Genomic DNA, 26,496 nt, shown 5'->3' with positions numbered 1-26,496 from the left:
TCGATTTCTCTATCATTTTGACATTTTTTTGTGGCAATTTCTTGCCCATCAGTCTAACCTTCATCTCCGACAATATCTTTACTGACTAGCACACTCCTGATTTGATGTTTCCCCTTTTAGTTTTCATGCGTCTCTTTCTCTCTTAAAGTTTCACTATGCTCCTTCATTTGTTCTTGTCGAAAGATACAATGTTTCTCCTTCTATTCTCCTCGCCAACACTAGACTTCCTCTTTGGTGGCTCTCGACAATTAATGTTCTTTCGATGAGAACATATGCAATTTGTGTGATGTACAGATCCTCACCAATGAATCATTGATCGACTATGACTGATGATTCCTTCTAGTTTGGGAGATGAGAGTGTGAAGGTTAGTCAATTTCAGTCATCGGAGAAATGACAAGGGGGAAATGTAAATTTTAGAGGGAAAATAGTCATTTTTTAAATTTTAGCTAGGGAAGTGGAGGCAATTGTTAGTTTTTAAACTTGAAAGAAAAATGTGATGAATTTATAATTTTTTTAAGTATTTTTATTAAATAACTATTTTACCTTTGACAATAATAGTAAATTTTAACAAATAAATGGATATTTAGATTTTTAATAGTTAATGAATAAAAAAAGGAATTTGCATCAAATCTTGGGTGGGATATGTTAGTTGGCCTAACAATAAATATTAACCAAACAACCCTCAAAGATCTTCACAACACAAATGGACATGAAATAGGGGATTGGAATTTTTGAGGGATGACATCTAAATCCGTAAACTTAGAATTCAAGGGTTTTTTCGTGAATGGATAAAAGCGAGAAAGGTTTGGGTGGCCTACTCCCCCGCAAGTTTATGTTATCATTATTCACCCGCTAGACACGTCGCTCATCCCAATAAAACCCTTATACCCACCTCGACCATCCATTTACCCAACATTTGATCCAATCCAACGATCCAGATAGATGCCAACTCATCAATCTCCGTCACAAACTAGCACACTTTGATTTCGAACCATATCCATCGTCGATTTACCACTTCCCAAAGTCTAATCCGACGTTCCAGATTCACTGCGTCTTCGATCCGCATGAGCCCTAACCAACCAATTATAGTCCATTTCTCGCATCTATATATAAGCTCCAACTCATAAACCACTTCACAACGCAATTCTTATCTTCTAAACGAGTAAGAAAGAATCCAAACCCTTATTTCAATTTCCACGCAAAATATCAATTATAATGGCGCCCAAGGCAGAGAAGAAGCCGGCTGAGAAGAAACCAGCCGAGGAGAAGAAAACTTCGGTGGCTGAGAAGGCGCCGGCTGAGAAGAAGCCGAAGGCCGGAAAGAAGTTGCCGAAGGAAGCCGCCGCTGGAGACAAGAAAAAGAAGCGCACGAAGAAGAGTACTGAGACATACAAGATCTATATCTTCAAAGTCCTCAAACAAGTCCACCCTGATATCGGAATCTCTTCAAAAGCTATGGGAATTATGAATAGTTTCATCAACGATATCTTCGAGAAGCTTGCTCAAGAAGCCTCCAGGTTGGCAAGGTACAACAAAAAGCCCACTATTACTTCTCGGGAGATTCAAACAGCTGTGAGGCTTGTACTTCCTGGTGAGCTGGCTAAGCACGCCGTTTCTGAGGGTACTAAGGCCGTGACTAAGTTCACTTCATCTTGAAGGAATTTATCAGTGTAATTGACAGAATGTGTCTGTGTAACTAAGTCGGGTTAGAATTTTAATTTTAGTAGATGAATATGTTGGGTTTTTTGGGGTGGGTTTCTAGGGCTTATTACGTTGTATTTTGTTATTTGGGTGTGATTGAGCTTAGCGTTCATCCCTATTGTGATATGATGTGAATTGGGATATAATTTCGTAGTTTCTTTTGCTTCCATTTTAGTATTTTTATTTCACTTTGGTTTTTTGGTGGTGTCCCTAAATTTTGTCTGAGTTATGGTTGTGTTTGTTTTAGTGCCTGTTGAGTTTATGCTATTGTGATTATTTTCCAATTAGGTTAGGGTTTATAGCGAAATTACTTGATTTGGGTTAGGATGAGGTTATCTTTTTATTGAACAAAAACTGCGTTTTCTTTTAAGGACTTGTATCAAAACTCAGTAATAATGGTGCGGATAATTGGTGCTTCGGATCTTTATATTAGAGTTTTTTGTTCATTTCATGTATGAATTATGCCTAGTTTACTATGCAGGTAGCATACTTGCCAATTTTAAGAGATTTATGCAGTTTTTTAATCTGTTTATTCAATTTATGTTGATGAGGTTATTAAACTGTGCGGAAATGGAGTTTTGCGTATAGGGATTTTGTATTGATTCTGCATTTTTGATTGAATTCGTTGGGTATGCTTGAATCCTGATGTTCAGAAAAAAAGAAAAAAATAGTTGAGGCATTTTTTTGGCTTGTGGTATAAATGCATAGAGTGTAATCTATTTGTTTCTCAAAGGTTTATAGTTTGTTAATAATACCCACAGAAGCTCCTTTTTTCAATCCGTTTGTCTGTCTGTCTTCTTCCCTCTTAATATAAAGATACTCAGGTAAATGTTTATGTATTCAAGTATCAGTCTCCCCATGTTAACCAAATGGCCAAATTTTTTTCATCAATTTTTCTGGCCAGCCTAGTCTGTTTTCTCTGCACTCTGATCGGTTGCCTGCATAAATTTTTGCTTGGTTGTATGTATTTTACACCTATCAATTGAATTGTTCAACGGTGTAGTTATCTTTGTATTTTCTAGGCAATTATAAATTGTGACCGAACAAACTGAAGCAACTTTCTCTTTTCTTTCCACAACCATGTAAGCTATTCTTTTTCTCTTGTTCTGCTGTTTTTGGCCATGTCAGGATCAGTAATCTCTTTTTCTGTCTCGCTCTTGCTCTCTCTTAAAACTTGATAAAAAACAAGAATTCTTTCTTCGCTTTCTTTATTTCCATTCATTTGAAGCACAATCTAAATTTGCTTCGCTTGTTGGCAGCTGAAAGTTTTTATAGCACTTACACTTCCATACATCTTTTACCCACCAAAGTTGCAATGACAGAAAACTATGGATTTTCCTCTGTAATTTGATTATGTTCCAGACTTGACTTTCTTCTTGAATTTTCTCTATCTCCAAAAACTGTGAGAAAGCTTCTCCGTACAATCTATAAGTTGCAAGAGCCATTATCTTCTCATAGTTCGTTACATGCGGATAACGAAATCAGAAAATGCCGTTGTCCAAAAACTTTGATTCTTAAATTTAGTTTTTTCATTGAACGACAAGTGAAAGCACACCACAGTATTGATTCTCGAACTTCTCGAAATGTTTATCTCTGCAATACTGTAGTAGTTATCCATCTCTGGAAAAACTCTTCCACTGCATACTGAGCTTAAGTATTGGAAGTGACTGTTACTTCCTCAGGTTGAAGATTTATTACGAGATTATGGACACCGAGAAGGAATGTTGTATTTGCTTATGTAAGTTCCTTTGAGTGTAAAATATGTGAAGTTTTGAAGTTTTAAAGTTTTTTGTGGTGTCGTGATTGAAAAATCTGTTTATAGGGGACAAGCTGTTGTCTTGGCTGGTAGGATGGTCCTTCAGATGCAACCAACACCACCACTAGTATTACCCCCACCCCCACTGTTACTGTTACCACCATTAACTTGGGACCGGGAAACAAGAGTGCTTGTCTAAAAGTTGAGTACTTGAGATTGACAGATGCACTTCTTTTTCATACTTCTTGCAATTTAGTTTTATACATATGGATTTAGTTGATTCTCTTAGCATTTGAGAGGTGATATGAGAAGTGAGATTGCGGTTATTTTCGCTGGACATACTCGAGAAACTGGAATATATTTTTTGGACTACAGAAACGAAACGGTATATGCTTTCTTAAACTGCCCGCATGAGAGGGACTTCTTTCATTTTAACTCTCATAAGTTGTGTCTTGTAACTTGAACACTCTAGCTCCTTCAAATTTATGGCCCATGGATCAGGCTACTGTTTTCAATGCATTTTAAAATTAGCTTTATGTATTATTCCATTCAAATTATCAATCTGTAATAGATTAATAAATGAACAATAATTTTATGGTAAATTTTATTATTCTAACTTGGAAGAAATAATTTTGAAATGCCCTATGACCAGACAGGTATGCCTGTTTTGTTAATGAGTTACAATTTACAAATGACATGTCTGGTCTTTCGGCATGAATATATGAACGACATGTCGTTGAAATAAAAAAAAAAGAACTCAACTTACAAGTTACGGACAGCGTCACAACCAGCATCCTGAAATGGCTAAAAGACTCAGCCCGCAACTCTTCGTCAGCCGTAACCTCTCTAAGCCCTTTTTTGTTTGATATATTTAAGTAATTATGTGGGGGGAGGTTTTGATTATTGGTTTTATGTGTAGGGTTGTCTTTTTATACAACCAATCAAGAACTAAAGAGATTGTTTTCGCGATTTGGCGTTGTTACGGAAGGTGATTTAGCATGATATGTTTCATTTCACTGTTTTTCTTTTTGGTTTTCAACTGATTTGTTGTTGATTTTGGGTTGCTGATTTGTGTGTATAGCGAGGATGATATTAGATCCAAAAACTCAAAGGCCGAAAGGGTTCGGTTTTGTCTCTTTTGAATCAGAGGTTGAGGCGCAGAAAGCGTTAAAGGCTATGAACGGCAGGGTAATTCTCAAACTCGTATCCACTAATTTTTACCTCAATATGCGCATAACAGAGTTTTAAAAACGAAGTTTCTGAAAATTTTTATCTAATCATGACTATTTGATTGATATGTTTGTTCTAAAGTTTTCGTGATGAGAAAGAGAGGGATAAGTCAAATATTGAGAGTGGGAAGAAGTAGTAGAGTGATGTTTTATGTAGAAAGACTGAAGTAGGGCACCGCTGTGTTTTAAGTAATTAAGCCAACCTTTGTTTTCCTGTAACTTCAATTCTTTCATCATTGTCTTGTGGAAACCCTTCTTTTCCTTTTTGTCTTTCAATTACACCCATTTTCATCTTTTTTTCCTGCCTTAATTATTATTATTTCTATGTATATAATAACATTACATAACTTCCCCTTCTTTAACGCTTCATTTTCATTTTTTCCTAGCAAAAGAGGAAAGGGGAGCATGTTCAAATTATTGATATTTATTTTTCAGATAATGTTAACTAGGATAATGCAGTGCCTGTGTATTTCAATTTGGTTTAAGTAGGATGGTTTTGCTTCTTTAGTCAAATTTGTGATTGTTTTAAGTTAAGTAACACAAGCTTATAATTTGAAGCAGTGTCATTTCATGTATTGAGCAAACGTATACAGAGTCAATGAACAAATATTTAAATCTAAGAAGTGAATCAGATTCTTCCAAAATATATCTCTTCTTTTAGTTCATCCTTGTTTATCTTATCCAAATCGTTTCGAAATTTGCATACTGCTGCATCTATGCTACATCGTACACCCATATCTGTGTTGGATTTTTGTGCATCCATGTTTTCCATACTTTTTTATTATTCCTTGACAGCATATCATTTGCAGTTGCATGATGTCCTATCATATTTTTGTTTTATCAAGAAAGAAAGCATGCCCCATCAGTCTTCAGAGACTTCATTAGTCTTCAGATTATGAAGTGATTCAAGAAAATGGTGGGCTATTGACCATTTACCTTATAAGAAAGTATCTGTCTCAGTTTGTGGGTGACAGCAACAGGAAGGAATGCATATCTTTAGCACTGATTAAATTATGCCAAGTATTGTTGAACGCTTTTGGCTTTAAGTATTCACTTTTTCAGTTTCATTCGGAAATGGAGAGTACTGCTTTGAAAGGGTAGTAGTGTTATCAATGTTTACGCCTCTGCGTATAAAAAGTGTTTTATAGTCGTCAAAAGTACAAGGCATCCTATGCTTCAGAATACCAAAGTTAAATAAATGGTTTTTCCGACTCTTGTCAACCATTCTTGGTAAATTTTAATTTAGATGAGTCATCTTGTCAGAATAAATGGTTTATATGTTGTCTCCTTCAGTAATTAAACCATTGTAACAGGCAAATTTGTTCAAGCCTGAACCTTTTAACTGATATTGATGTTAAAAGTTCCTGACCTAAGTTGAGTGATTGTTCAAGCCTGAACCTTTTATTGCACTTCTTTTTCTCTCTAGAATATCTTTACGGAGGACATTTGAGGCTGACCTGCCAAACAACTTGAAGTTGGCATGTCTGGCTGAGCTGCTTTTTGGTAGGGTTTTTAAATCTCTTTCAATGGATATTTTTAGCCTGAGTCTGTTGGATGAGTCAATTATTAATTCGTTGACATAGTGACATACTACGGTAAGAAGGCTGTCTTCTTTGTGGGAAACTTGTGCTGCATTTTGACATACTACGGTAAGAAGGCTGTCTTCTTTGTTGGAAACTTGTGCTGCATTTTGATGGTAATTTGTATTACCGATTTGTAGATGTTATAAAATTTATTTCTGAAAACACCTACAGTCTAATTTAAATTTACCTTGTTATTTTGTGCAGTTGGTCAATGGGAGGCTGATCTTTGTTGAAGTTGCAAAGAATGAAGATCCTGGAAACCATGGTAGCTCATGACTGGAAATATAGGAGTTATCGAAATGTTTCTGAATCACATTGCTTTTTGTGAAAGAAAAAAAAAACCAATTGGAGGAGGGTTTCTTCAAACAAGGAGTTTTAGAGTGACGTTCTTAGAAATTGTTGTCTTCAGAATTCATGTAAATGTGTAGCATTATACTTACAAGGTTAAGTTCCAAAACGGCAAAAGGGAATGCAATCTTTCATAAGTAGTCGGTTAATTTTTTGGTTCCTGTACATGGATCATGATGTGGTATTCATTACTTGGGATGGAACTGGGCCCGGTAAACCAAATTTTGCTCCACCCTTGGTGTAGAGGATTTCCTAACAAAGACAGGGACAGAGATGGAGGGGGATAATCAAGGGGGAAGGGATACATTTGTCTCTAACCTGCTACTTTGTACTTCCTTCTTTTTTAATGACAGTAAAGGCCTTACCTAATCCTAATTACATACTTGGGCTGAAATTACTTCTCTCGATCTGCCTGGGATATTTCAACTTGCACATGTAAATATCCTCACAATTGCTTCTGCACTCCTCAATGGGTTTCTGCACTCCTCAATGGGTTTCTGCATAGAAGTGTTTTCCTTACCCCGGAAGTGGTTGTGAAAGTGAGGAAGAGTTTCCCCGCCAGGGTTTAGTGGGGCAGTAGTTGTAGGAGTTAGTGCCGGGTTAGATAGTGTTGCATTAGTGCCAGGAGAGGAGAGGGGTTAGTCCTAGGGAAGTTGTAAATCTTTGATCGTCCACTATGCCACCTTCCAAGAACCAAATACCTGTTTCCTTCTCTTTGAACAAACTATTAAGGGTGTGGAGATTCTTGGGTGTTTGCTTAAACCTTTTTTTGATGTGGATGTTTCTGTGGGTAAATATCTTTTGTTGTTTTATGGTAGTTCTGGTTTGGTAAATGTTAAGAATGTGAATGTGTGTGGGACATGGGTTCCAATTTCCAAATATCAGATAATGACTCAGCAGTAAATACCATAAAAAATTGTTCCTATAAAATTTGATTAAGCTTCTTTTCTTCACTAAAATCCTGGTAAGTTTCTCATTGACTACTTTGGTACCCAAAACATCTTCAGCAGGTTGCTGGGGTAGTGTAATGAATAAAATGCGGCACTTGCTTTGGCCGCAACCAGATGCTTGGGAAGAGAAGGTGAAATGCAGTTCTGGGAGGATCGCCAAATGCCTTTATGGGAGGAGAACGTCGGATGGCAGATACCATATACATGATGCTACCAGATGCAAATGGAGGCGGAATGCAGTTTGAAGAACATCAGATACCAGCAACAAATGTGACTGCGGCAGGTGTAATGCATTGGGAGGAAAATCATATATCAGATAAAGCTGATATAATGGAACCAGAACAGTGGATGATGAATGATAGTTCTGAGCTAAACTGAGAAAATTTGAACTGCAAATCATCAATCCTAGATACTTTCGAAGAAGAGCTCTATTCACTTGGTACATGTATCAAAACAACAATACTCTTAGTTCAATAATTTCAGAAGAATCCATTCTTGCCATAGTTCCAATTTAACTTCATCACTTCCATCTGTTCTAAAATTAAAATATATATATATATGTATGTATGTATGTATGTATGTATGTATAATGTGGATCACCAAGAAATAATTTTGGAACCCAGCAAAAGTTGTCATCCCAATTCCCAACTTACGATAAATAAAGCAGAGCAACCAGAATACAAGTCATCCCTTGTGTGCATACTGCACTCGAATACTTCTGCCATCCAGGACCTGAAATGATCATAACATGAAAATGAACATCCTTATTTATTTTGAAAATAAATGGCACTTATCAATGCTTGAAAAAATCTCAAACATACCAGGCCGTCCATTTCTCTACTAGCTGCACTAGCTGCAGCTTCAGAAGTGAATTGCACAAACCCATACCCTCTTGATTGGGAACTCACGTGATCACATATAACTTTAACTGATAAAGATATTAATGTGATTAACAGATTAGAATTGGCAATAACACATAAATCACAATAATATGGGATAAAATTAAGAAGAAATCACCTTCCAGAATTTCACCATGCTTTCCAAAAGCATCCTTCAAAACAGTTTCATTTGTATCATAAGAAAGCCCTGAATAAAACACACATCAAACCCCAAACTGTAGAAAGTTTTTTTTTTTTTTTCCAAGCAAAGAACAACAACGATTCAAAGTGAAAAAAGATGAATAAGAGACCTCCGATGAATAATTTAGCGCGAGAGTTCCCAGTCGAAAACCACCTGGTTAAACGAACGCTGTTATTCACACAGTGCATCATCTCCAACTGGGATTTGTGCAACGGCCTATGACAGCTGTAGAATGTGAAAAGAAACCCGGCGGTAGAATTGTTTCTGCAGCGTTTTAGGGGATCCAACTTCTGAGTCGACGATCTGAGTTTCTGCCTAGCATTAGGTTCCACAAATAATTGTACTGTTATGGGCAGAATTACATTTTAACCTGGGAAGTTTGATTTACGAAAATATGACCCTACACTATATGAAAAATGGGCCCAGAGTCTTAACAGAGATTAGTAAAACAGGCTTTTAAATTAAAGTATATCTTTATATATGGATAAAAATGCAGAAACGGGCACTTAAAAATGTGTTATGTTTTTTCTATAAGGTGGACATCGAAACGGTGAAGAGATAAAGACGACATAACATCCGCAAAAACAAAACAGCCGCACCAATCAAATAATAAAGGCATTGCTTTATGGCTATTATAAAAGCAAAAAATATTTAAGTTTAATGTAATCAAAATAAACATTAGAAGAAGGAAGTTACACTAATTAATTGAATTGAACTCAAATTCAAATAAAATGGACTCAAGCTCTTCCATAAGAGATTTAGGTAAAATTGAAGGTTGATTAGAATTAGTTTCCCACAAGCTCTTTGATAAGAGACTTAGGTAAGAATTTGGGTAAAAAGAATACAAAGGTATTATACTACTATTAAGCTGATACACTTAGAGCAGGTTGATGGAAAGCATTCGACTCTTCGTGCGGGTGTTAACTCCTGAAGAAAAACTTAAAAAAATAAATGAAATAGAGAGAGAGAGAGAGAGAGGTGACCCAGATATTTTGTAAAGGCTGAGGTGTGTTAGGGAAGCCTCCAACTTGAATATTATTAACCAAGAAATGCTGCATTTTACCCCACCTTTTTTGCTGCTCCCAATTAGTCTAAGAAGTTTACGCCTGGCTGGTGCTACTGCCCTTGAATGTGTAGTTTGTTTTTTTGGGATCTCTTCATTGTAAATGAAGCTCGGTCCTTGTTGGGTGCTCCTGCCTTTCGTCCCAGTGCTTTCCCTGTTTTCTTGGTTCCCTGCTTTGAATTCCTTTTCATGGGCCAGTTCGTGGGGTTTCATTGCTTTTTCGGTGTTTTGTGCAGAGTATTAGTTACGCCGGCTCTCTCTGCATAGCTTTTGCAATTAATATTGTTTTTGTATAATTCTTAGCTAATTTGTGTCTTATCTCCAGCTAATAGAGATAGTTTAACAAGATAAACTTAAATTATTGATTTCGTTTGACATTTTTTTAATATAGTCTTACTTAAAAAAAAAAAAAAAAAAAAAACTGCACCTTGACTTTACAAAAAATATTAAGGTCAGTTTCACTTGTATAGCATAACAATCACAGGGTTGTACCTCAGGGTTCTTGATTTTATCCCCATCAGCAGCTCCTAACCAAAGAATAAACACCCACCATTCAAATGGCAATTGTCTGGCAGGAGGCAACAACAGGAAATTTTCTCCCATTGGAAGAATCAATCACAAGAAGAATATAGCTTTAAGAAAAGAGGCTTGGTGAGTCAAAGATATCAATGGGCTTGTTAGTATCTTCAGATTGATTACGACCTATCCAACGATAAATCAGATGGCTGCCCTTTAAAGTAATGAATTGAAGAACTTTTGCAACAACGCATCCCACTTCATTTTATACGAAAAGATTATCTCACATTTAATTTTACAACTGACCACATATAAAAACAGGTGAAGTACAAAATTGGTAGTAAATGAAAGAAAAAAGTAGAGGAAGATTGTCAGCCATGTGGGAATTTTACATCTTAAATGCTCGTATAAAGGCGGCATCTTGTTTCATTAATAGCGAAATCCAATTACAGAAAAGCTAAGCATCATCTTCACTATAACACAAAAGCTAAGCATAACTTTCTTCAAGAAAAATAATATTCGATTGGAACCCCACAAACGGGTAAAGAAAGGAAACAAGTGGTTTCATTCATCACTCCTTACCCAGCAAAATCCTAACTTCAAATCCATCATTTTTTTTTCCTACAGTTTCCCCACAAACATACACTTCAAAATAGAACTAGGCCTTTTTGGGGGACTTGGTAGCCTTGGATGGAGACTTTGGTTCTTTGCCGGCCGCCTTCTCCGTCTTCTTCGGTAACAATACCGGATTTATGTTCGGCAACACGCCACCGTGGGCTATAGTCACACCGGCCAGCAACTTTCCAAGCTCCTCATCGTTCCTCACAGCCAGAAGCACGTGCCTGGGGATAATTCTGTTCTTTTTGTTGTCACGTGCAGCATTCCCGGCCAACTCCAGAACCTGCACAGGTTCAAAAACATTATGTCATGATTTTTATTTACAATTAAATCCCAAATGAAGCGAGATACAATTTTTTACCTCAGCTGCTAGGTACTCGAGCACGGCAGCCATGTAAACTGGAGCCCCGGTTCCCACCCGCTGCGAGTATCTACCTTTCTTTAAGTAACGCCCAATTCTACCAACGGGAAACTGGAGCCCGGCTTTCACAGACCTTGAAACTGGCTTCTTCTTCGGACCGCCTCCCTTCCTTCCTCCGGCTCCCTTTTTCACTTTGGCTACTGCGTCCATGATTCAACCCGAACCGCTAAGATTACAAACGTTGGAGTAACGAGAAATGAAATGACACGCTACTTTGATTTGAGATGATTTCGGCTTGTTGTGATGATGAGTTGGGTTTTATAGAGCAGTCTAAAAAGTGAACGGGGTATAGGAGTGGAGAAATCTGTACCTTTGGATTATTTTATAATCGGCGGTTGGTGATGGGTTGGTATCGATCCGCGTCATTTAAAATGGACCAATTGCTAAAGAGTAAAGGTTTTGAATATTTTTATGTTCTAATGGGCGGCATCCGAATTAATTTCAATCTCCCGCTTTTTTTTTTTTTTTAATTTTTGTTTGAATGCTAAAAGTGTTTTTATAGTATGGTTAACTCAGTATAAGAATAAAATATTATTATAAAAATAAATTATTTAAAATATTATTTTTTTATAAATAACCAATCAAATTATTTTTTAATAATAAGAAAGTGTTTGTTTGCTAGGTTAAGATTTGAATCTTGGGGATTATAGTTTAAATAATAATGTTATAAATATGAATGGTAAACTAATCAACATAATATGAACATCACATATCTATGACATTGTTGGTTATATCAAATAGGGAAAATTACGTATTGAAACTTTAAAAGGATGACGTTTTGTAATTATTTAAACTTTTAATCATATAATGAATGTGATTCGTATGTATTAGGCAAAATGCTCTAATTGTTTTTCAAACGATGATGAAACTGTTAAACATTATTTATTGTAATATGTGTAAACCCTTAACAATGTAAGCTAAATATGGGTAGTTATACTTTGTCATATTTACAAATAATTTTAATGGATATGATAATATATTTTTATTGAAAAACAAATCAAAATATTTTTGAGAAATTCAAATATTTCTAAAACAAAGTAGAAAAACAATTGAAGAAAAGTATAAAGATTATTAAAAATGATCAAGGAGTTAAATACTTAAGTGTTGAGTTTATAAAATATTCGAAAGAATATAAAATTGTATCACAACTCATACCTCTTATGCACTATAATATAATAGTATATCTTAACAAAAGTATATGACTTTAATATAAAGTTTTATGACAACATCAACTTCGGGAATAAAAGAAAAAAGTCAGTGATTGCAATTGTAATTATCTTATTAACTATTAGTAACCATCGATAAAAGAGTGAAGAACGAGGAGAATTACCCAATTGAAAGATAGATACAGTTTTAAATATTTGTTAAAAATATTTAAATTTGGTGTTAAAAACAAATTCATAATTTCATTAAGGAAACATGTTAGTATAAAACCAAACGATTTTTTATTGTTTCATACAAATTGTGAAAAATAATTATTTGGCCAATTTTTATTAATTAAAAAGCCGCTCCATTAAAAAGCAACAAAATTTGTTCAAGACCGACCAAGAAAGCAACTTAAGTAGAGGGCACAATAGACATTTCAAAAATAGCATTACTTGCCGTCATGATATTTAGCGGACCAGTGGAGCCCCCAAAGACACCAGTCAGTCAGTCAGATTTTTCTTATTTTAAAAACAGAAAAAAACTAAATAAATAAAAACACAATATAAATATTTATGTTCTCTCTTCGTTATCTCAAATTCTCAATCGCCTTTTCAACTCTAAAAGAGATCATTTCATTTCCTCCCCGATTAAGTTTCCTTCTTTCTGCATAATTCTCCGTAATACCACTTGATCTTCTAACCATGGTGAGTCAGTTGTTCTTCGTCTCTCACACTAAGCTTATTTCTATTTCTATTTTGTCATTATGTGTTTTTTGATGTTTGTTGTCGTATATTTGCTTTTTATTTTGTTTGGTGCTAAGTATTAATTAGATCTGATGTGAGCTTTGTGTTTTGACTGTTTGTTGATCAGAGATCGTTGAAACTTGTGTTGATGAATGACCTGTTAGTGAGGCTGATTTGATATATTTTGAAGTATGATTAGATTTGCTTGTACGTTTGATTGTATTGTTAAGGGCGTAGATATTAAGTTGATTTATTGTTATTGATTGTGATGATTAAGCACTTATTTAAGATAGTGTTTTTGTACATGGTTTGTTCCAGGACATTGCACAGGGATGGCTGTGATCTTTTGCTAATTTAAATCTTTCATTAAGTTAATCGAAATGGATATGTTGATTTTATTGAGTTTATCATTAGCATGAATGATACACTACGCTTAAAGCTTTTGAAGCCTTAGTTCAAATTATCTTTCAATTTTGGGGAAATTTGTCGAGCTCTGTTGTGATTGAGAACTCAATTGAGTTATTGGAGGACTTTATTATGTCTTAATATTATAAGACTTAAGTCATCCTGTTCCTTTTACCTTTTAAAAACTTTGGTTCATCTTGATAATGATTTTCGTGTGAGGATTTTGGATTTTTGTGATGAATAGGGTTATGTTCTTGATTTTCTTGCCTCTGAGCTGCCTTGTTTTACTTGGTTATGTAATTTTCTATTTCTATATTTCTTATTGTGTTCATGAGTTGCTTTGTGCCAAGCAAAGCTAGTGACACCTTATTGATGTGAGTTTCAATGGCTGAGGTTTTCTGGCACATGAGGCTCTGATCCTGTTTATACATGAACCAGTGTTATGGTAATGTTGAGTTCCACAATGCATGACTAAAAGTTGGTGTGTTTATTAGGATAATGTGGACATTTGTAATCCAATTTGATAAAGTCCTATAAGGAAGTTGAAAAAGGCTAAACTGGAAGGTCACTTGCCCCTGGTTGCCTCAAAGAATTGAGTTTGTTATTACATTACCTAATGAACTGAAATTTTAAGCTATGAACATTTGGGAGCCTGGGTCTTTTTATCTGTTACAGTAGGTGGAAGCGCAATGAAGGAGTCATCTTAGGAAAAACTTATCTTTAGTTTGCACATAGGGGCTGCTTCAGTCAAATGTTTATCTTACTTGGTGAATACCTTTTCGTCTTATTCACAGGCTAATGCTGCATCGGGTATGGCTGTGCATGATGACTGCAAGTTAAAGTTTTTGGAGTTGAAGGCCAAAAGAACCTACCGCTACATCGTGTTCAAGATTGAAGAGAAACAGAAGCAGGTTGTTGTAGAAAAGGTTGGTGAGCCGTCTCAAAGCTATGAAGACTTTACTGCAAGCCTTCCAGCAGATGAATGCCGATATGCTGTCTATGATTTTGATTTTGTTACCGAGGAGAACTGTCAGAAAAGCAGGATTTTCTTCATTGCCTGGTAAATATCATGCGCCAAAGAGCTATTGATTTTGAATTTATTGAAAGCTGGTTTGGAACCCATAGCTGCTAACATCCATTAACTGTTTATTATTATTAAGGTCTCCTGATACATCAAGGGTCAGAAGCAAGATGATTTATGCTAGCTCCAAGGACAGGTTCAAGAGAGAGCTAGATGGGATTCAAGTAGAGCTGCAGGCAACTGATCCAACTGAGATGGGTCTTGATGTTTTCAAAAGCCGTGCCAACTAAATAGAATTCTCCACCTTGCAAAATGGAGAATCTCTCAATGATGTCTTGCTTTACCCCAGGTGAAGTGTTAATGGTTTGTGGAGGCAATGTGAACCTGACTGAATTATGGTACTGGTTTGTTGTTGAAGTTTCACCTATGCAGCATGTCTTCATCTGGAACCAATTCAGTGATTTTGGTGATGTCTTTATTGATTTGTTATGGTGTGGAAGTTATGAAACGAGTGGCTACTTATATCTCCAAAGCTAAGGTGTTTTAATTTCTTTGGGAGGGTTTTCATATCTTATGACTCAAAATTCAAAATGGATGTTTTAGTTTTCTTTTTTTCGCATAAATTTACAAGCATCTTCAAACATAACCAACCTAAAAAATGTAACCAATTTCATTAGCATGAGAGAAAGTTACTTACCAAGAATCATAACAAAAAAAAAATATTCTTACAAAAATTTATAGCTCAATGGATACCCAAACTTTCAAAGGCTTTGTTACATGATCCAAATTTCGGTAAAGGATTCTATTCTCTCAGCTTGATGCTGGTTCGGGGACCTCATTCATCATTATCAGACACTATCTTCTCTACCTCTACCTTACAAGGTTAAGCTAACCTAAAATAGGGCTGTCAAAAGGTTAAAAACAGTCGTCTCGAAAATCAAAGTGAAAATTGCCGACTGAGACCATGCTGCGTTTAAGGGAAACATAACTGTTTTATATACAACACTGATGCATTTCACTACTTGAGGTTGAGGTAGTCAATTGATTGAGGGCATTAAATGTAACTTGGTTTGGCTTCAAACCCCTTCTCACCATCTCATCCCGTAATTCAAAAGCCTTGGTGAGTTCTCCTCTGACACAGCAACCATATATTAAAAAGTTATATGCCAATGTATCAGGTTTAAGACCTTTATTCAGCATGGAGTCCCATAACTTAAGAGCATCATGTAAATTACCCCTTCTACAGTACTCATAAATCACTGTTGAATATGTTATACAATCAGGGTGGATACCATTGTCCACCATTTCACCCAGCAGCTCAGTAGCCGCCTCAAATTTCCCCATTCTGCAAAAGCCATGGATGAGAATGTTATATGTGACAGTGTTTGCAAAAAGTCCTTGAAGCATTGCATCATGCAGCTGCACAGCTTTCTCCATTTTCCCTTCTTTTATAAGGCAGTCAAGAAAACAGCCATATGTCACCTGATTTGGAAGAGAACCGCTAGCCAGCATTTCCTTACATAGGAGCTCAGCTTGATCCATGAATCCTGCCTTACATAAGCCATTTATAAGAGCAGTATATGTGACAACATTTGGAATGCATTCATCGCTAGCCATTACATCCCAAAGTCTAAATGCCTCCTTCAGATTAGCTGCTTTACTATTTCCATCGATCATTCTCGTATATAATACATTATCAGGCTTCAACCCTTGGTCATTCATCTCATTCAAAAGACCAAAATACCTCATTTTATCATGTTGTTTTAAAGATCCATCTATAAGTACAGTATAACACACAAGATCCATGTCCACACCTCTTTCCATCATCTCCCGACAAGCACCCAGTGCATCCTTTAGTTTCCCTTCCTTGCAATAACCATGCAGAACTGCACTATAACACATCTCATTTAACTTGTGATGTTCTCTGTGAAGGTCATCCATGAACTCTTTGGCTTCAGACACTCTACCAGCAGAACAAAGACCTGATATTAGTGGCCTATAGGTGTACGTATCTGGTAGAAGGCCCTTTCCAATCATTTCATCAAACAACTCAAATGCCTTAACCATGTTGCCTTTCTTACAGTAACCTTCAATCATAACATTATAAGTCACTTCATTTGGTATGACATCACGTTCAACCATTTCATTAAACAATGTAATTGCCTCAGCCAGCCTATCTGCTTGACAAAGACCAGAAATAAGTGCAGTGTAAGTGTGAGTATTTGGTGTGATGCCCTTCCCAGTCATCTTGTGATAAAGCCTAAAGGCCTTGTGTAATTTTCCTTCATTGCAATATCCACTTATTAAGGATGTGTAAGTTATCACCGTGGGCTTCAATCCTTTATCAGTCACTTCATCTAGAAAAGATTTAGCTGCATTCAAATTTCCCAACTTGCAATGTCCATTTATCAAAGAATTGTAGGGATAGATGGTCAGCTTTATTCCCTCATTAATCATTTTACCAAGAAAACTAACCGCAACATCCATTTTTCCCCTTCTACATAATGAATCAATCAAAATATTATAAGTAACATCATTTGGTCGTAAACCCCTCTGTCCCATTTCGTTAAAGAGAGACTCAGCTTCATCAAATTTTCTCTCTTTACACAGAGAATTGATCAAAGCATTGTAAACAAACAAATTAGGCACTGCCCCAACTCTCCCCACATTATTTACCAAATTAAAAGCAACCTTGATCTTTCCCTTCCTTCTCAACCCCTCAACAAGACCTGAAACAGCTTCTTCACTTGGAACGAAACCCAACGCAATCATTTCATTCATTAAACCCTCACCTAGCTCAAACTCTTGCACTTTGCAGCATCCAAGGACTAACGTACAATATGTGATTACATCTGCTTTTAGTCCTTTTTTTATCAAGTTATTCTTCACCTCAACAGCCTCAAAAACTCTTTGACTCTTGCAAAGTCCATGAATCAGGACATTATAAATGACAACATTTAAATCAAATCCTTTTGATTCCAGGCAAGAAATCATTTCCTTGGCTCTAATAAATTCTTTTAATTCACACAGACTCCTTATCACCGCAGTGTATACATAAATATCAACCAATAAACCCATATTAACAATCTCATCAAACAATTCCAATACTAGTCCAAATTTTTTAATTTTAACAAGCCCGTGTAAAATTCCGCTCATAGTCCTAACTTCAGCCAACAAATTATTCTCTCTCATTAACCTGAATATAAAAACTGCATCAAGAACTCTCTTATTTTGCACATAACTTTGCATCAATAAGTCGAAACCCAAACTTGAGGAAAACCCAAATTTCTGATAACAATCTAAGAAAGCATCAAAAATTTCTTTTGGCCTTAAACCCTGAAGAAGCAACGTTTGCAAGAGCGAGCTTGCGGGCCAAGATAGATTACTTTGAACCAAACCATGAATTAATATACAGAACGATGTCGTTGAGTGGTTGAAGTTTTTGTGCAGGCCTAGAAAATTGAAGAACCTTAAAGCTAACCTGGAATCGTCAAGGGTTAGCATCAAGATCTTCTCCACGTGGTGAGGCTTCAATGCGGTTGATAAGAAAGAGTCGTTTAAGGCAATTTTCCAGCTCTGTTTTCCTCGAACAATGTTATTGAGGGTGTTGATGAATTCAATATCTTTCTTGTCGTCAATATCTGGATTAACAGATCTGGATAGAGGTAAAGCGCTTGCTTTTGACTGAAAATTGGAGACTGTGAGAGGCCGTTGAGGACGAGTGAACTTCATTTTGAGATCGAAACGAAAAGTTTGAGCTTGGGAGAGTTACAGGGCAGTGATCAATATAGTGGGACAGTGCAGGGATCGAGCCGGTATTGGGTTAAAGCATGCGGGTCGGTTCTTGGGTCCAAGTTCAATGATAAATATGTGTGGCATTGGGCTATGACCCATCTCAAGTTCGATAAAAGTCAAAATTGTTTTCACATTAAACCCCAATTTTTTTAAGATAGCAACTAGTAAATCCCATCTTCATTTTCATTTTTAACGGCGGTAAAGATGTAATATTTTGATTTTTATGCCATGAAATCAGTCGGCAGATGAACCAATGACCTTCTCAAAATTAGAACTATTCTTTTTTTTTTTAACAAGTTATTGGATTGTTTTTTTTCAAAGGCCACAATAATTCTTCCCAAACAAGGTTTGTTGCCATCTTCAAATTAGTACCGTCCAAACTCAAATTTGAAGAGTTAGTTTAAAATGTAAAATTATTATTTAATTAGAAATAAGTTTAAGAGGTAAAATTATTATTTAATTAAAAATACATTAAAAATAATTTAAAAAATTAATAATTTCTTTCAGGATTAAATTTTGAAATATTATACTTTTCTTTTTAAGGCATCTACTCATTGCTTTCGCAGTCACTCTTCAAAAGCGGAGTTTGGATGAAGCAATCTTTTTCATCAAATAATTCAATTAGTAATGCTTTAAAATGAAATGAAATATTAACTTATTCTCTCTGAGGTCTTACGCATTCATTTTTATTTTATTATATTATTTTTTTCTTGAATGTTCATGATGCCTAAGTATGAAGTAATAGAGAAAACTTGTTTTGCAGCAAATGTTGAATTGAATGCTGATTGCTGAAACATGGTAGAGGCTCATCAGAATGAAAAGGGAATGGCTGTCATCAGATTGGATGACTATATGTGAAGCTTCACCACTTTCATAATGTAGCAGCAGCATGTGAATGGTAATTTTCATTTTTGTCCTATAAAATTAATCCAATGAAAATATCAACGACAAGAGAAGAAGATGACAAAAAGGCCGGCCGATGGCAGAAATGACATCTAGTCATTAGAGATGGAAGAAAAAACTTTAAGAGAAAAATACAACTTTTCAAAATTTAATCATAAAGAAAAATTATTAGTTTTATAAATTAAACGGAAAAAATAATATAAATTTTTAGGGTTTTAGAGTTTATTAATAAAATGAAGATTTTAATTTTATTTTTAACAAAACAATTCTAATAAAATTTAACTTATAAATAAATATTTAAATTTTTGAATCGTCTTCTATATATTTTTTAGAATGTATTAAAACTTGGGTGGGGAATAGTCTTTGGCCTTTACATAAATTAAAATCCGACGAGAAAAACGCGAGCCTCTCCCAAGCAAGGCTGTATAAGTCATTTTGGTGCAAGGGCAAAACAGAAGAAAACCAACTCTTTGACATTTATCACCACCACATTCAAATCATGTTTTTCCCTTCTCTTCGCTCAATCATCACACGTCTGACAACACGTTGGCCTCTGCTACTCTCTGCTGCAACATGGACAATCCTCTTAACAATGACAGTGGCTGTGGCCTCTTTCGCTCCTGAATTGGCTTTTGTATCGCTTATATCTCCTTCATCGTCTTTCTCAAGATCATGTTATTCTGATGGTTTCGTTAGGATTCCTTTGGACTTTCCCAGGCAGAGTTTGTGCGTGCCTTCTCGTATGGCGAAGAGGTCCCCCTTGGATTTCTTTGTTCCCACTTTGTTTTCAGCGCTTGTTGTGGCTGGTTCTACCTTTGTGGTTCGATCTCTGTGCTTGTGGGAAATAAGAAGAGCTTGATCATTAACGCTCATAGTCCAACTATTATTTTTATTTGTCGTTTCAAATTAGTTTAATTTCACATCAGAATTTGCAGACTTAGTCTCTTATTATTGGACAAATTGAATGTTGTTGAATCCTTCTTTATTCTTGTCCCGAATATTAGCCAAAATGCATGGGACTCTATGACTCGCGGCCTTTGAATGTTCGTTGAGTTCTCTCTTTTGCATGTTTAAGGACTTGTCTTCCCTCTCTTTCATTGACCTTCCCATAATCTTAACCACCACAAACCAAACAGGAAAAAAAGTTATTAGCTATTGAAGAAACAGAAATAATTCATCAAGCAACGGGAGTAATTTCAGGACAGGTATTAAAATTATGCCACAAGAGTTACAGCAGATAAGATTTTTTTATAACTAGTACTTATCTACTGATTTAAAGATAACTTTATCCAGCGATTTAAAAACTGAACTAATTATTTTATTAGTTCATAGTTTAACCAGTTTAATCGGACAATCAACCAGTTCAATCTATTATCGTATTATTATATATATTTTTAATAATATCAAATATTTATAACATTTTCTAAACATAAAACGTATACAACATATAAAACATAATTTTAAATATATTAGTTAAACAATTGACACTCTATTACGTAAATAAAGAAAAAAATCAATTACAAATAGTTAATTTTAAATATTTTTTTGGTTTAATAGATTTATTAAGTTTGACCAGATTTTAAATAAATCAATATTTATATATAGAGCCGATTGAATTATGAAACTGGACTGAAATATTGACTAATTCATAGTTCAATCGATTGAATTGAGCACCTAATTTGATTTTAAAAACTCTGAACCATACAATCTCATTATCTCATATAATTTTAAGAACATATGTAAAAACTGGCAATATTTACAATTTTAATTACATATACATACGAGTGGTATTGAGAGAGATGAAGCCAAATGTTATTGACATAACAAATGCGTATGCAGGTGATTTTCATGTCTCTTGTATTTGTTTAAATCATTGGATATGAGTAAGCACTCCGAAGCTAAAATACCTGAAAAAAAAAAATCATTTATTTTTATTTTCACCATTGTAATTTTATATTTGGGCAGGAGATAATAAAATGAGAGTTTTGATGGAAGAAACAGTTAAAATTGTTAATGGTTGTAAGAAAATTATTTTTAAGATTTTAAAAAGTTTAAATGTCAAGGGTTGTTTGTTTTGAAGCCTTTCTACTTATAAATAAGGGGAAATGAAATGAACAGTTGGGTCCATAGCTCAGTGGTAGAGCATTTGACTGCAGATCAAGAGGTCACCGGTTCGAACCCGGTTGGGCCCTATAGAAATCATGTATTTCTATTCTGTATTGCATTTTATTAATGAGTTTTCACGTCAAAGTCCTTTAAAGTGCTCAAAATTTTTATAAACACTACCATTTATTCTTTTACAATACATATTTGATGTATGTCATCATATGGTTGAGTTATTTTAAATTAAAGATAAAATAATATTTAATAACTTGATAATATATAAATATGTATAATATATATATATAAAATGAGTACACATAATATTTCTCTTCTTTTTTCTCGAATTCTGTATAACTAAAACAAATCTGACTTTCTTAAGTCTCAAGTCCTAAAATGTGCCAATATAATATGAATGATCACATCTTTGCACATAAACATTTTATAAACTTTTGTTGATTATTGATGATAATTAGCACATCAAACTACTCTTTGATTAAGCATGATAGAGTTGGTAATATAAAATTAATAAAATATTTTATTATTTATAAATCAAATAAAATAAAATAAATAATAAAAAATAAATTATCAAAGTGATTTTTAATCTCTTTTAACTGAACATCCCCTAAAGGGTTCATGCCCCCATTAGGATTGAATTTCTTTTCTCTCTTTTTTTTATTTTACTCCTTTACCCTATATTTTTCTTGTTTTTTGTTTAATTAAAATATTGCCTAAATCCATTTACATACTACCTCTATTTCATGCTTTCCCCTTAAATCTCAACAATATATATTTTTCATTCTAGTGATGAGTACACCTATACATAATGATTCTCGAATTTATTTTTATTTCTTTTGTAGAATGAAATATTTAATTATTATTATTGAAATTGTATATAATATATTATGGATTATTATGATTTCTAAGAACCAATCATAAAGTGAAGTTTTGAGATTAATGGATAAACAACAAGTTCACAGGACGTGGATTCATTTGAAAATTAAAATTATTTCGTACATGAAACTTGATGAAACATGCAAAAAGGTTGAGTGAACAGACATGAGCTGGCGTCGCCCGGACTCGAACCAGAGACCTTCAGTGTGTTAGACTGACGTGATAACCAACTACACCACGACACCTGTTAAGTGAGACTTCTTTTTTTAACATTATTAAACACTATGTAGTAATAAATGTCAACTTCGTGTGCCCTACGGCCACGGGTCTTCCTTTTTAGTTGTTCTGCCATTCTCTCAAAACCTCTCTTTCTTATAGGAAACCCTAAATTTTCAGCTTTGCTCGTATACTCTTTCTATATATATTTTTTTTCTTGTTTTCTCGTGCTTACTACGTTTTAGTTTTCGTTAGTTTATTTTATTTTTAATTTTAATTAAATTTAAAGATGTCGAGCGCTTTAGATATGTCTTTAGATGACATCATCAAGAACAACAAAAAGTCCGGATCCGGCAGCTTCCGTGGCCGCGGACGAGGATCTGGACCTGGACCAGCTCGCCGCTTCACAAACCGAGGCTCCAATCGTACGGCACCGTATAGCACCGCTAAGGTAATTTTAAGGTTTTTGGTTTTTGGTTTTAGATCTGTTATCCTTGTTGTTATTTGCGTTTAATCCTGTTTAAAATTAATTTTTTTTTTCTGTTTTTGGATATTCAGGCGCCGGAGACGACGTGGCAGCATGATATGTTCACAGATCAGGGGGCGGCTTTTCCAGCTCAGCAAGCGGGTCGGGCCCCCGCTATAGAGACCGGAACGAAGCTTTACATATCTAATCTTGAATATGGTGTCTCTAACGAAGACATCAAGGTAAACGTTTATTTTTAAGCGACTTTATATTATTTTTACTTTGAATTTTCAATATCAGTTCTTTTGTTAAGCTGACAATGACAGAGGTAGCTAGTTTGATATATCATATAATTTTTTTTTTTAAGGTAAAAATAGGTATTAATTGGGAGTGTTTATCAAATCTTCTATGATTTAGTGATCCGCATGGTTGAAGTGGTTCTTCTGACTTTATTTTTTCCAAGTCAACATTAGTTAAACACTAACATTGTGCTTCTTTTATTTCTCTCCTATTCTTTATTGCTTAGGAGCCTTGTCATGTGTTTCTTCTTGATTGGCATAATTGATAAAGTCTACATGATGCCAATTTATGATTTATTAGTAGTGTGAAACTCATTTATATATAATTTGTTTGTCTTGAATCCGGTGACATTTTGTTTTCTTCTTTTTTTTTCCTTTTGGCTTTGCTGGAGTTGTTATTTCTGTTGTATTTGCTACTTATCATTGTTATCACAATTTCAGTGGTAAATTTATGGGTTATGATAATGTTGTTATGTGATATTCTTAATCTTAATATTCTAGATTTCCTGTTCTGATGCTTAAATTTTTAATGTTGCTGAAATTGTGTGCAGGAACTGTTTTCAGAAGTTGGTGACCTGAAGCGGTACTCAATCCACTATGATAGGAGTGGGAGATCGAAGGTATCTAATCAAGTTTGGCTAACCTGGTCCTTCTGATGAATTCTTTGTGTCCAGCTGTGGTTTAGAAACAAAAAACTCTTTTTCTTAGGGAACGGCAGAAGTAGTCTTTTCACGTCGAGCAGATGCTGTGGCTGCGGTCAAGAGATACAACAATGTACAGCTTGATGGGAAACCAATGAAAATTGAGATTGTGGGAACTAACATCACCACGCCTGCAGCACCTGCAGCAACTAATGGAAATGTCAGAAATTCTAATGGATTTTCTAAAGGGTATGACCAGTTTATTTGATGTATTCAATTGATGGTGCTCGCATGTTGAGTTGGGTTTAAAATTGTTGAGTTAATTCAAGGTTTTTTTTTTTTTTTTTTTTTATTGAAGTTTGAAGTAACATGTGATCTTTATGATTTTTTTCTTCTTTTTCTTCCCCTTTTTACCTTATATATTTATGTAAAAACAATATGATTTTAGTGCTACTTTGGTCTTATTTGATGTGAGTATGGTTATGCTATGGCAAGTAACTGATTAGGCTTTCCACCTCTTCTAACGATATTCCTGGACCCTAGTGTGGCTTTTTTGTCTTTTGATTAGAAAGTGTCAACTTCTTGCTGGCCTATCTGCTTCTTGTAATACTGTGAATGCATGTGTAACAACTTGCGGCTACTGCTTCATGTTGTGTTGATTATGTTTACAATTAACACCTTCCCTTACATGTTCCATTTGTTAGTACTGCATTAGTGCACCTAGATGACATTGTTCATAAGTAAAACACAACTTCATAGGCAAGATATGTCATCAAAATATTATTACCTTATCCGTATCGCAACCATTGAAGAAGTTTATGGTTATTCATGCTCCTGTTTGCTTATCATTTCACTCGGAACTTGGTTGGTAGATAAGAGAAAGATATTCACTTTAAGCAGTAAGCCGTGGTGCTAGTTTAATTTGCTCTGCTATGTGGTGCTTACTTATGCACACATACCTACTTGAATTGTTAAATCTTTTATTTGCTTGTAGGTTAGCATATCTATTGGTGGCGATTCTTTTCTCTTATGTGATTCTGGTGGGATTGATGCATTTTTTACTGATAGGTTTTGTCACTGTCTTATTTTTGCAGTGGACAAGGTAGAGGTGGTGCATTCAGACGGGCACGTGGAGCAGCTGGTGGTGGCCGTGGGTTCGGAAGAGGTCGTGGACGAGGAAGGGACCGCAATGAGAAGATATCTGCTGATGACCTTGATGCTGATTTGGACAAGTATTATGCAGAAGCATCAGAAGCTATGCAGACAAGTTGAATGCACATCATCTGTCTAATGTTTAGTGCTGTATCTTTCTTCTGTGACTAAATTGTGACGAGCAACAACCTCGAGTATTTTGTTTATCTTCTTACCAAATCCTACTATTTAGAGAACAAAGAAAAAATGCTAGAGAGAACTATTAGAATGTTGGTTTGTGGAATTTGGGCTTTTAATGTGAACTGTTCCTATGACTTGGGTTTGAAATTTGGGTATGGACAGCTGCCAAAATGTAATCTGTGACTATGCTTTTGGTTACACTAGCTTCTTTTGTTCTTCCTCTTCTATTCCACAAGTCACAGTAGCTGCAAATCTGTTGCTTGCTTCCGTATACACAAGTCTTGGGTGCAAGTATTGGAGGGTTGATTTTTAACTGAAGTCCTGGAGCTGTGATGTCTGTTAGCTGCATTGGCATAATAAAGAAGGGAAGACTACATTTGAGGTTCTAGAGTTATACTTTTTTGGTGGGATTTCTTTAACAGTTAAGAGTTTTGTCATGTGTTGATTTTTTGCTGGTTAGTCTCTTAGCTTATATAGTTGTATGTCTCTTATACATATTCTCCGGGGAGAGTATTAGATCCCTGAATTCTTTGAGCAACCAATCGACTGTTGGCATGTGCCAAATTGTCTGGTTGATACATAGGTGGGATACTCTGGTGAAGATAATTGCATTTTGGACACTGCTAAGTGGATTGTCATGGAGATGGTTCCGAAATAGAGATAACAACTTTGATGTTCGGATTCTCACTGCAGCCAATTTTGCTACTATGGGGGAATTTCTTTAATTGCTTGCATGGTTGAGCATATGTCTGTACATGTAGAATTATCTCATATGCTTTTCTTTCCACGAAGTCATTGGGGTACTGTTATCTGTTCATGCTTCTCTGCCTAGAGGACGAAACAGATGCGTTTTTTAATATCTGACAAAGAAATTTGCTTTGTGAAAGCTCTCTATTTATTTTCGCCCTATATTGTGGTGCTTGATTCTATTTGAGCTTCCAGCAAGTGTAAAGTGCATGAAATGATCAGGTTTTGTACTTTATGCTTCTTCTGATTTATGTTTGTCATAGAAAGACCAACTATGGCTGAGTAGTGGTGCTTGAAAAGGAGGCGGCAATATTCTCTGATTTTAGTCGGCTGCGTCTGACAGTCTGTACTAAAGGATGCTGCTACTACCTTCTCTATTGATTCTTCTTAGTGCTGTCTTTGAATTGTTTTTATTCTAACGAGCACGATTGAGTGTTTCACAAATCATGTTGTGTAGTCTGTCTAGTAATTCAATTAGAAGTCCGTAATCAGCGACGTCAAATGTTGAAGATGTTATAGTAG

At 35.2% G+C, this 26,496-nt stretch overlaps 7 protein-coding genes and 2 non-coding genes across 11 annotated transcripts; 6 read left to right on the top strand and 3 right to left on the bottom strand.

Annotated features, from left to right (window-relative positions):
* The first annotated feature begins 1,124 nt into the window (after positions 1–1,124).
* Positions 1,125–1,871, top strand: LOC123208891 (histone H2B.3). Its single transcript, XM_044626513.1, has one exon. It carries the CDS (start codon positions 1,217–1,219, stop codon positions 1,655–1,657), a length of 441 nt encoding a protein of 146 aa, XP_044482448.1. The 5' UTR covers positions 1,125–1,216; the 3' UTR covers positions 1,658–1,871.
* Positions 1,872–4,134: 2,263 nt separating this feature from the next.
* On the top strand, positions 4,135–6,767 carry LOC123208893 (small RNA-binding protein 11, chloroplastic). 3 transcript variants are annotated; one of them, XM_044626516.1, is made up of 4 exons: positions 4,135–4,295; positions 4,378–4,446; positions 4,540–4,646; positions 5,497–6,060. In XM_044626516.1, the coding sequence occupies exons 1-4, from the start codon at positions 4,259–4,261 to the stop codon at positions 5,584–5,586; spliced, it is 303 nt and encodes a 100-aa protein (XP_044482451.1). In that variant the 5' UTR covers positions 4,135–4,258; the 3' UTR covers positions 5,587–6,060. The 3 variants fall into 3 exon arrangements, with proteins under 3 accessions (XP_044482451.1, XP_044482450.1, XP_044482452.1); XM_044626515.1 differs by having other exon boundaries at positions 4,540–4,661; XM_044626517.1 differs by lacking the exon at positions 5,497–6,060 and adding an exon at positions 6,475–6,767 and having other exon boundaries at positions 4,136–4,295.
* Positions 6,768–7,520: 753 nt separating this feature from the next.
* LOC123208894 (histone H2A-like) lies at positions 7,521–11,551 on the bottom strand. Its single transcript, XM_044626518.1, has 6 exons — positions 11,207–11,551; positions 10,917–11,128; positions 8,586–8,662; positions 8,390–8,496; positions 8,222–8,300; positions 7,521–7,842 (listed from the first exon to the last, which is right to left on the bottom strand). The coding sequence occupies exons 1-5, from the start codon at positions 11,414–11,416 to the stop codon at positions 8,253–8,255; spliced, it is 654 nt and encodes a 217-aa protein (XP_044482453.1). The 5' UTR covers positions 11,417–11,551; the 3' UTR covers positions 7,521–7,842; positions 8,222–8,252.
* Positions 11,552–12,959: 1,408 nt separating this feature from the next.
* LOC123208892 (actin-depolymerizing factor 2-like) lies at positions 12,960–15,150 on the top strand. Its single transcript, XM_044626514.1, has 3 exons — positions 12,960–13,116; positions 14,355–14,620; positions 14,721–15,150. The coding sequence occupies exons 1-3, from the start codon at positions 13,114–13,116 to the stop codon at positions 14,869–14,871; spliced, it is 420 nt and encodes a 139-aa protein (XP_044482449.1). The 5' UTR covers positions 12,960–13,113; the 3' UTR covers positions 14,872–15,150.
* A 168-nt stretch (positions 15,151–15,318) lies between these two features.
* LOC123208890 (putative pentatricopeptide repeat-containing protein At5g59900) lies at positions 15,319–18,367 on the bottom strand. The gene has a single exon (XM_044626511.1). It carries the CDS (start codon positions 18,311–18,313, stop codon positions 15,575–15,577), a length of 2,739 nt encoding a protein of 912 aa, XP_044482446.1. The 5' UTR covers positions 18,314–18,367; the 3' UTR covers positions 15,319–15,574.
* Positions 18,368–19,778: 1,411 nt separating this feature from the next.
* On the top strand, positions 19,779–20,215 carry LOC123208636. Its single transcript, XM_044626162.1, has one exon. The coding sequence runs from the start codon at positions 19,779–19,781 to the stop codon at positions 20,136–20,138; it is 360 nt and encodes a 119-aa protein (XP_044482097.1). The 3' UTR covers positions 20,139–20,215.
* Positions 20,216–21,399: 1,184 nt separating this feature from the next.
* Positions 21,400–21,471, top strand: TRNAC-GCA. Its single transcript has one exon. It is a non-coding gene; the product is annotated as a tRNA-Cys (tRNA).
* A 973-nt stretch (positions 21,472–22,444) lies between these two features.
* Positions 22,445–22,518, bottom strand: TRNAV-AAC. The gene has a single exon. It is a non-coding gene; the product is annotated as a tRNA-Val (tRNA).
* A 92-nt stretch (positions 22,519–22,610) lies between these two features.
* LOC123203507 (THO complex subunit 4A) lies at positions 22,611–25,425 on the top strand. Its single transcript, XM_044619879.1, has 5 exons — positions 22,611–22,940; positions 23,048–23,197; positions 23,806–23,874; positions 23,963–24,144; positions 24,990–25,425. The coding sequence occupies exons 1-5, from the start codon at positions 22,779–22,781 to the stop codon at positions 25,165–25,167; spliced, it is 741 nt and encodes a 246-aa protein (XP_044475814.1). The 5' UTR covers positions 22,611–22,778; the 3' UTR covers positions 25,168–25,425.
* The last annotated feature ends 1,071 nt before the right edge of the window (positions 25,426–26,496 follow it).

The sequence above is a fragment of the Mangifera indica genome, chromosome 2, assembly GCF_011075055.1.
Source record: "Mangifera indica cultivar Alphonso chromosome 2, CATAS_Mindica_2.1, whole genome shotgun sequence".
Taxonomy (NCBI): domain Eukaryota; kingdom Viridiplantae; phylum Streptophyta; class Magnoliopsida; order Sapindales; family Anacardiaceae; genus Mangifera; species Mangifera indica.
Note: the sequence above shows the minus strand (reverse complement) of the source record. Positions and strands in the feature narration are given on the sequence as shown.